The sequence below is a fragment of the Micropterus salmoides genome, unplaced genomic scaffold (genome assembly GCF_014851395.1).
Source record: "Micropterus salmoides isolate LMB-PRFRI ecotype aquatic unplaced genomic scaffold, ASM1485139v1 Ms_hic_scaffold_17, whole genome shotgun sequence".
NCBI classification, from domain to species: domain Eukaryota; kingdom Metazoa; phylum Chordata; class Actinopteri; order Centrarchiformes; family Centrarchidae; genus Micropterus; species Micropterus salmoides.
The window spans coordinates 15,343,661-15,354,405 of NW_024040817.1; the positions used below are offsets into that span (position 1 = coordinate 15,343,661).

The 10,745-nt window shown below is 39.1% G+C and overlaps 1 protein-coding gene across 4 annotated transcripts in view; it reads right to left on the reverse strand.

Moving 5' to 3' along the window:
* akap9 (A kinase (PRKA) anchor protein 9) overlaps positions 1–10,745 on the reverse strand; it is a 73,028-nt gene that overhangs the window by 54,617 nt on the left and 7,666 nt on the right. For all 4 annotated transcript variants that reach the window (XM_038725397.1, XM_038725396.1, XM_038725398.1 and 1 more), the window contains exon 2: positions 5,657–5,917. In XM_038725397.1, coding sequence (XP_038581325.1) covers positions 5,657–5,917 — 261 coding nt within the window. The remainder of the gene's footprint in view (positions 1–5,656; positions 5,918–10,745) is intronic.

The following is a 10,745-nucleotide window of genomic DNA, read 5'->3' on the forward strand; positions in this document are numbered from 1 at the left end:
TTGGAATTCATTGCAGGTTTAAAGGTCATGTATGTTTGCAAAGCTTGCACACTAAATAGCAACTATCCTTTTTATATTACAAGAAGCAGGGTTAGTAAAGAGTTACATTAGGATTTGTGAATGTAAAAAAAATCAGTCATGGAAAACGTCATCAATAACATCCTCTCACTCTCTTCCAACATTATAGCATAAAGTCATAAAGGATTCTCCAAAAAGATCTTAAAGTCCAGACTCTCAGGATGCAAAGTCAAAGACACATTTCCTGTTTACAAGAAGTAAGGGTCTCAGTAATTAGATTTTTTGTCAAAGTGCATTTTGGTGTAATTGTGAGAATCCACAATATCCTGACAATTTTCTAAGAAGCTTCCTGTTAAAACTCTGTAATTCTGCACCATTTATAGAGAAAATAGGCTTTCCTCTGAATGAACAGCTCCATTTAAACCAAGGTATTCATGTATGTTGTAAGTGTTTGCTTGCTTGTTGACAAATGTCATTCTGACATTTTCTAGATTTGTGTTTTAATACATGTTTTAGTTAAACTGTGTGACTCAACAATGTAATATAAACAAACTTCTCGTTTAATAAACTATGAATTTGAAAATTCTGAAGGAAAAAAAAAGGCAACAAATAACTTTATTCTTTCCTGCTGAAAATCCTGCATCGCTGCTCTGTGCTCCCCGTGGGAGTGGTTGTCATAGCAGCTACAGCGGGCTCATTAAGCTGCGGGGAGACAACAGAAACAAAACTCTGGAGAGGACAGTGATCATTTTCACACAGATCTACGACTATGAATACATCTCTTATAAGTATATGTTAATAATACAAACTAAAGCCATAAAATGAACCTGCAGCACTTAACATTAAAAGTCTTTCTGGGTACAGGAGGAGCAGACAGTCTGTGCATTAATAAAACCAGAGTGCAGCATCAGAGCCAGAAGAAACACTTTTCTTAGGAATGCTAATATCTAAAAAGGTTTCAAATATGTCCAAACCCTTACTACAATTACTGACAGATGGACTAATAAACGTTATATATTTAGTGCAATTAGAAGTAGCATTAGAAGTTAGTGAAGTTTATACATCTAAAAATGTATTCTGTAAACTGGCATACTATGTGAAACTGTGTTATTGTTACAACATTTCTTTTAGACCTTGGTTACTGTATGAGTAATTGAGATCAGATCACTCATTTGTTCTCTCTGTGGCCCAACAAACAAATACTTTTGCTTTAAATCTTGCATGTTAAGATGCAAGCAGATGCAACAGATGTGTTCTAATCACGATGCAAATTGGAGGGAAATTAGCAGGTAGATCGTTTCACTGAAACAACCATTCATGCTGGTAAATTTCTCTATATACTATAATTTCTGGGTTTTTGACTGTGGGATGGACAAAAATATTTTTATATAGTTTATAAACTATACTACATTTTTCCTCTGATACAAGTTTCAGTCAAGCAGCAACCTCCAGCTCTGCTCTCACGACTGAAGCCAACGTGGAAGTAACTTAAACCTGCATTCTTTTTAACGGCCAGCAGGGGGCGACTCCTGTGGTTGCAAAAAGAAACCTGGTTCCATTAGAAATAATGGTTAAATGACCCTACTTCTCATCTGATTTAATGAGTTTATGTTTTTAGTTGTTAGTTTCAAGCCTTCTTCGATACAGAATGATGTTCATTTAGTAAATTATGTTCCCATTTAGAGGAAAATAAAGCAGCGACTATAAAGCAGAGTGTGATTTAGGGTAGACTACCTTGTGATTGACAAGTTGCTACCATGGCAATCAGAGGCTGCACTGTGTAAATTTAACCAGCGCTGTTGAGCCGGCTGTTCACTTTTTCCGGTAAGTACATTTTTGCATCATTTGCATCCGGGTTAAAATCACAATTAAGATCAATCACAGATGCACCGAGCTAATCAAGCTTGCTAGCACCATCGTCTTATCAAAGTATGGTCATGGTGCAAAAAATCATCATGGCGGCAACCAAACTGCCAAACTCGAGGCTTCAAAACGGCAGTCAACAATCCAAGGTGTGACGTCACAGTAACTACGTCCACTGCTTTCTCACAGTCTATGGTTTTAGTGCACCAGAAGCCTAATTTGTAAGTTCATCCAGTAACTCCAAGATATGGTCCAAGTCTTCCTTATGCATTAAGGCGAGACACGGCAGGCAAAAACATTGTTTTTGTTTGCACTGGTCAATTTTGAGATTTTGGAAATACACATTTAGTAGTTTTTTTTCACTACAGCTTGTCTCTGTGTGTCTGTAGATTTCTTCTAAAAGTTAGCTTTCTGCCGGGATATCACCTGCCGCTGTCTGCACCGTATGATCCCTGTACTGTTGGAAAGCTCTCTCTGTGTGTGTAATTGTGTCTGTTCAGACATGCTGTTACTCAGTTATCAGTTTTAATGTGTTCGAGATGTTATATAGTGTTGTTGGATCTGATTTAATATTGGATCTGTAAATATTGAGTTTCAATGAAAATGAATAGAATTGAGTTTTCTTGATAATTTGGAGCTACCCTGTATCTCACAGACAGACCAAGGTGGCCTGGAGGCCCCATTAGAGTTGGAGGAACTGCAAAAGCTCTGAAATGTCTAAATAAAAAAATCAAATCACCTGGCTTGGATGGCCTCCCATCTCAGCTATATCTGGAATTGTGGGATGTGGTCAGTACACTTATGCTTAATTCTTTTCAATTTGCAATTGAGAATGCGACTTTTGATAGAGACCAAAAAAAAGCAAAACCTTTTAAAAAAGGGAAGGGATCCCCCAGAGTGCTCCAGTTTTAGGCCAATATCCCTAATTACGAGCAATCTTACGATATATGCTAAAGCGCTTTCTCTACGCCTGGAAAAAGTCATACATGTGTTAGTCAATGAGGATCAAATAGGATTTAATAAGGGGCACTTTGCATCTGATAACATGTGAAGATTACTACACATAGATGCTGCAGTCACTCACCCGAATCCATGTGGCGCATTCTCACTTGACGCAGAAAAAGCCTTTGATAGGCTAAAGTGGAAATATATGTGGGCAGTGCTGCAACGTTTTGGATTTGGACGTAATTTTGGTACAATGGTCAAGCATTATACCATTCACCTTTTGGAAGTGTTCTAACAGGTTGCATAATCTCTCCCTCTTTTCCGCTGCAGCGTGGAACGAGACACGGATGTCCACTTTCACCACTTTTGTTCTGTCTGTCCCTCAAACCTATTGCACAAGCCATTAGGCAATCTAGAGCTTCACCCATGAAAATTGGTGGTCATAATCATATCATATCATTATATGCTGATGATATTTTGTTTCTTGATCACATTGACACCTCTATTCGCCTGATAATTGAAGAATTTGATAAATTTAGCGATCTGTTGGATTATAAAATAAAATGGACGATGCCACTGAATAAAATACATGTACAGGGTTTTATCACCTCACATATTCAGGTTAGAAACACTTTTGTGTATCAGGGCGTTACAATTCATAAAAACATATATGAAATAAGCAGTGACAACTTCAATACTGTACTAAACAAGATAAAGTCAGATATTCACAGATAGAGGAACCTAAAGACATCTCTTCAAGGTAGAATTGGAATCTCTCCAAGTTATTTCAAAGATATCCACTCTAAGGTTTCCAATTTCATCTGGGGTGAGAATCGGCCCAGAATTCGCCTGACCACACTGCAACGAACCAAACTGTTGGGTGGTCTGGCTGTACCAAACTTTGAACTCTATTATTGGTCGTTTCGAATCAGCGCAGCTCCTGGGTTGACACAGGGTCCACAACTGCATGGAAAGGGATTGAATCTACTAAAATGATGTCACATAGACTGCAATATATTCTGTTCTCTAGTATAAATACTAAAATAGTGAAGAAGTTTGGGCCCGTCATTGTAAACTCTTTACAAGTGTGGAAGCAAGCTGAACGTTGGATGGGAGGCCCACTGAAATACTGTCAGAACACTCCATTATGGCATAACCTGATTCTATGATGTGGCAGCCGAACGTTCACCCAGCCTTCTTCGTCATCCCCGTGAATTAATGAGTTTGGGGACATGTATGTCAAAGCATGGTCTTCGTTCCATCCAAGATTTAAGTACACAGTTCTCTCTCCCTGAGTCCTCCTATTTTGTATACTTTCAACTAAGAGCAGCCCTAAAAGCATTTGGGGTTCACTGGAATTCTCCCCTCCCCTCACACCCCATGTTACCATGGGTTGTACCACTACTGGGCAAATCCTCTGTGTCCATGATATATAATAAACTAATTGAATTCAAAGCAAAAAGCTGGGAAGATTTAATATAACTCTAGATTGGAACAGAGTGGGGTCCAATCTTAGTGTGACTTCTAAGAATTTGGCACTCCAACTAATTCACTTTAAAACCCTTCACAGAGCATACACTATACCCTATAAGAGATTTCAGATGAGACTATAGGCTACATATGATTGTTACATATGCCACAGTACTGCACCTGGAACATTTCTACACATGTTCTGGACCTGTCCTGTTATTTCTCGGTTTTGGTACCATGTAAACTTTATTCTGTCAGATATACTTGATATCGCTTATGTTCCTAATCCTGCTTTTTGCCTCCTTAATGATGGCTCTGATGTCACTTTGAAGCAAATTCAGTATAAAATGATATTCACTGGGTTTACTTCTGCAAATAAAACAATTATTGTGCGCTGGTTTTCCCCCAATGTATGCATGAAATCGTTCTGGGTCCACAGCCATTATCAATCTGAAACATACTTATGCATGACTCAACAAGGCTCGGCCAGCAACTGTAGAAGCCTGGAAAAACTTTTCATCTAATCTTATTTTTTGGAAAAGAGTCAATAACTGAAGGGCTCCATTGTACACCTGCTGAATTTCTTCACTGTAATATAATTGTTATGCTCTTGTGATGTAAGGTATTTTCATTCTACCACTGTTGTAATATAAGTCCTTGTTCTTGGAAATGTCTGTACCATCCCCCCACCCCACCACCCTTATTCTAATAAAAATGCTGATCCCAAAAAAAATGTGTAGATTGTACAATACTTATCTTTAGAGGCTATTTTCTGAAAAATAATTTTTCCCTCCTAAAATCTCCACTTCAGTAGCACTTACATACACCAAACTTTCCAGTTGGATTCCTGACTATATTCTGAAGGTTTCTACAGAGGGGTATGCTCATATATCACTCATAGCCTAAATTATATAACATTTTATCAAAAACAACACTAAACTTTTATCAAAAACAAAACAAAAAAACTGTTTTATTTCTTGATTTATGAAATAAAAAGAGATCCAAAACCCCCTCTGTTAAAACATAATGAGTATAATGTGTCAACAAAATAAAACAATACATTTTGAACCTGACTTAATCCAGTGTTCAGATTTTTGTTCTTGAAATAGATGCAAATTAGTGGATATTTCATTAGATACTGCCTCATTTGCATATTTAAACATAATATTTCATTAAACCTGTAATACAAAAAAATATTGTCATAATGTAAGTAATCAACTAGGAAAGTTTCATGGTGATATCTATTAGTTAAATTTTTTCCCCTATTCACCTGCAGTGTCTCACTTCAATAGAATTGAACAGACTGGTATTCCACCACTACTGATAGTAAAACATTGTTATGAGTAGGCTTAACGTCTACCTCTATGGTGTAGGTCTGGTCATGTTTGACAGTCTCTCCGCTCCGCAGCGTCCTGGCGAAGGTAAATTCTGTGGTGGGTGGTTCTTTGTTTCCTTCTTGTGATCCATCTCGTCCTCCGCCTGAGTCCTCCTCTCCTCCCACAGACCGATCCGGCTCGACCTCCACCCTTTCCTCCGAGTCCTCCTCTGGCTTCTTTTTCTTCTTCTTTTTCTGTTTCTTCTGGGAGTCCGCGTGAGCTTTTCTCTGCCGGTACTCAGCCAACTGGAGGGGGAAGAGGGAAACAGGCAGTGTTAAAGATAACAATTACACAACAATTTAATGGCAGTCCTTGGAAGTGAAAAAAAATAACACTTCAGCAAACATCCTTTTAAGTGTTATTCTAGTCTACATTTCTAGCCGTAGCTTCCATTCAGATCTTTCTTCATCTGACCTTAATGCTCAGACATAAGGTCAAGAATCACCTGCTTTAGCCCAATTCAAAACTTACTTAGTCTGCCTAGAACAGAGTTTATACCTCTAACAAAGAACATAAAACTAGCATATGAGCTTACTCTGAATCTTAACAGTTTGGTAAAACTGAAGCGAAACATTGTGTGCCACAAAAAGGCGTCTTTCCCTGCTCCGAGTGAGTCCTCCCTCCCTATATCCATATGACCAGACACATGCCTCTTGCTATGCCAGGTGCTAATCCTGACTAAAGGGATTACATCTTTAAACTATGTCAATGATCAGTCTAAACAGCCGATGACATTTTTGTTATCTTCACCATTTTCAAAATGTTATGCGTTGCTTTGTTCAGCTCTTCTTTCCTGAGAAGTGTTTTAAATTGTTAATATTCATGAATTCATGACAGAAATAACTTTGTGTGGGTACAAGAATCACTCTGTTTCAGATCAATTTAATAAGCTGGAGTGCTTGTGCACTTCAACATTTGGGAATGAACTTCATAAAAGTCCTCGTTAATGTTCACAACAGCATCGTGCCGATTGGCCTGTCTTAATCACTTACATAAATTGTCTCTCTGTAGAGAAACTAAAACTTTAAAATGCAAACTTAACCGTCTTTTGTCATTCAAAAGAAACTCTTAATGACTGCAAGCAGCAAATCCCCATATTTTACATTAATTATCACCAGAGAAATGATGCTACTAATTCCACAGCCTCGACATGTAGTACTACTGGTTTATATTATGTATAAGCAACCGGTGACCCAGCTGAGCAGGGCAGACAGCAGCGGATACAGGTGTCTCACCACAGGTGATCCATGGATTGCCGAAGATACAGACTGTTGCCAGGAATACCCTGCTAATGCCTGCTCACCTGTCCTGGAAATGCCCATGACAGAAATCCTAACCCTACATAAAGTGTCTATCAAACTGTCAGTAGAAGTGGGCAATAATGAGTCCTGCTTTAGACACTGACCCTTCACTCTGATATAGTCAATGAAAAAATCAATTGAACACCATGTGATATAGCTCCTGAGTTGAGATAAAAATTCAAAAAGCAAACAGGAATGTCTGTCTTATCCAGTGATTAATCCCCTGACAAATCAAGAAACTTATACTAAAATCAAATATTGCATAAAACACAACTGCTCACTGATTTGAAAAAGTGCTCATAACTTCCTAACATGCATGGAAATATTAAAAAGTTACAGTACAGTTTAAATGGTACTGCAAAATCTCTGACAGCAGACACATTAATATCATTTCAAGGTATATATGGACATATCACCCAAATGTCAGCTAAAGCATAAAGCCACTTCAGGGGGGTCGTGGATGTTGAGCGGACCTAAAGTTGCATGAATATGATTCATGCGTTGACATACACAAACAGTCATACTGTTTGACTAGTTGGGCACAAGCTTCCTGTACACTCAAACCTGTGCAGTTAGTACACCACTAGGCTTCCAAGGTGCTTCATAGAAAGCGAAATACTCATCACCACTGTCACAGTCTAAAACATGAACTTTTTTTGGCTTCTAAAGGGGGGTGTGGCAGAAAAGGTTTAAGAACCACTGATTTAGTCAGCCATAAAGTTTGTAAATAAGCTTAGGCTGCAGTATAATAGTTTGTAAAATGCTGTGTTTTGTGTTTTATACCACAGAAAATAAATAAAAAGTCTCTGTTTGTATAACATTACTATGGCTACTACTACTCTTCACAGCAGAGTAAGTGCAGATGGTGAAAAGCTAATTGGTAGCAGCTAACTAAGAAATGCAACACATATTTTATGCACTGGCAACCCCCCACTCCTGTAGCAGCAAACTCAGCATAAAAGTAAGCCCTTTCTGACTAGTCTGGTTTGGTGATGCTGTACAAAGAGTTAGAGGCTGACACCACAGAGCTGAGAGTGGGCGTAGTGGTCACGTCCCCCACCTACAACACACAGCTTAAAAGCTCAAAGGGCTTCTGATCTGTGCCTCTACACCTCCACAAACACACACACAAACACACCCCTCATCTAAATATACCAAGCTATCAGTGTTTCAAGAAGAGCTTCACCCATTAAATACCAGGGCACACAGAAAGATTGAAAGTGAAAGAGTGAAAGACAGTCTTCCAGGATGGAGAATCTGGTGACTGCAAAGACAGAGCGCCTACCCTTCAATTCTGACTCAATCAGGATAACACACTAGCGCTGAAGTGCGATATGCAGTGGACCTGCCAGCAAAAATCAACCTGCGTTTTGGAAAAGTCTCGGGAACCTCGGCTTTTCGTTGAGCTGCTTATCTTAGCATGCTGCCCTATTTGGCTGGGCAGAACAGAGCATTGGCTGAGCATATGGAGTGCTGGAGACTGCGTAACTGTATCACCATCTGGGAAAACAGAGACTACGTAGGTGTGTCACCATCTGCTGTCTGAAAACATTTACACAGGCATATTTTTACACAGGCTTTTTTTAAATTCATGTCTAACAGGAGCTGACTAACAGCATCAACAACAACAGCAACATCCTGTAAACTGTGTTTTTACCCAGCTGTAAGCTATAATTACAGTCTGGTGGTTACTGGAAGGAGCGGAGCTAAAAAAACTGTTTTCATAGCCAACAGTTTATCAATTGATTTACAAGACCATTTATCATTTCAATATGATAAGTAAAATTACCATAAATAATATTTTAGCCATGTCACCCACTCTGTCTCATCCAATAATGATATCAGCCTGATATCGACTTAAATAGCTGGATTGGCGACTATGGGGCCGATCTGTATAGTTCAAATACACAGTGCCGGTAGATCTGAACATTTTGCTAACATGAAGGGACCTAAAAACAAGGAGTCACCAGTTTCGAGGTATTTCATGCTTGCTATGCAAACAAGTTTTATAGCTACTAAGAATATCTGCAAAGCTAATGTTTTGAGGGGTGGCGGTTAGCGTTTAAATTTTATTCATTCCAATTGTACTTATCAGTTATTATCTAATCAAGCTGTCATGTTGGAGGTGCCCCCTCCCTTGCACAAAATATCCTTACTGCAGGAGGTACATTTTGCTGCGTCATTATCTTTGTTAGTGAAGCTAAGCTAAGCTTTTGAGTGTTTGCTGCGATCCACCATGGTCCAGGAATGTAAACAGAAGACCTCTCCTTTGGCACGCTTTGTTGATGTACTGCGTAACAAATGATGTGAGGTTAGGTTCGTGTAGCAGGTCCTGGCAGATAAGTGCAACTTTTATTGACTGTAAAATACCCACTGCAGTTCAATTGGGGGCATGGCTGAAATGAGAAAAAAAGTTGGGAACCGATAAGCAGAATCAAAACGCACGTGTCTTAACAAATCCATGGTTCTTGGAAATTAGATAATGCTCCAACTTGGAACTGGTTCCCAATACCCAACCCTAGCGATGGTAGCACTGCAACATATACTACAAGCAACTTAATCAAGCACCTCCAAAGGCATCATGCCAAAGAACACGATTCCTCACAATAGGAATACAGCTTATTCATTTTACACTGGTATCGGATCAGTACTCAGCTCCCAGGTACTGGTATCGGTTTGGGGACTGAAAAAGTCAGTGCATCCCTACTTCAGGCCTTAACTAGGATTCATCACAGCAATGTTTGCACCTAAAAATGCAAAAATAAATACACGAGGAAACTTCTTTTAAAACTGTTTTAATACATTATGAAAAACATATGACAGCCTTTTGTGATGCAAGATAAGTGAGGAACAAAACCACCCAATCACAGTTCAACATCTAACACAGCATTTGTGAACTGGTGACGTAAGAAAAGTCAATGATCTTCTCAGAAGATCACAACTTTTGAGCCTCAGGAAAAAGCAAGCTGAATGCACGAGTCTGTTTAAAGAGCTTTATCACAAAGTACATGTGATGTTTAATATACTGCTTATGAGTATTATTTACAAAAGGTATCATTAAATCAGCAACAAAGTGGTTTTCTGTGGTTAGTTCGATGCCTGTGAGACACGCTGCTAAAAATACTTAAGTGACATTAAAATGCAGCCAGGCAGAGGAACCCAGGAGGGAAGCTCACAGCCTCCAATGTCATGTGTCTATGAGACTGCCATCAACACTGTGTTAGTCAACACCCAGATGCAAGATGGCTAACTCCTGTGCTTTACACATTCCTGGTAGCAATCAAAAATAGCCAAATATCCCTGAAAAACATAGGAACAGCAACTGAAGCTACCTGCGCTCCACCTGGTTCAGGACTACTGCAGCGGGTGAAGCTCAGTGTGTGAAGTAGGCTCCAAACACAGGCTTGGCCATAATTTATTTATGTACATGCATCTCGCTGACATAGGATGAAAGCTGACCTGTGAGGGAGAAAACAACCCTCTTCAGCATATGCATATTGCCAGTGAACAACAAAATTTAGTCTACGGACTGACCCTGCGTGCCTTTGCCTCAACTAAATCGAAGCAATCATCAAAGTCAAGTACGCTTATAACCTCGTCTGCATCATCTTCCGAATGACAACAGCCATCTCCATCCAGACCTTATAAAAATACAGTGGGCAACTGTGAAGATGGCTGCTACTCTAAAGGAATAATGATATAATAAAAATCATGTAGAACAATGTGGCATGGGCCTTATATATTTTTGTATTACAACTCATCCAGTTCCAGG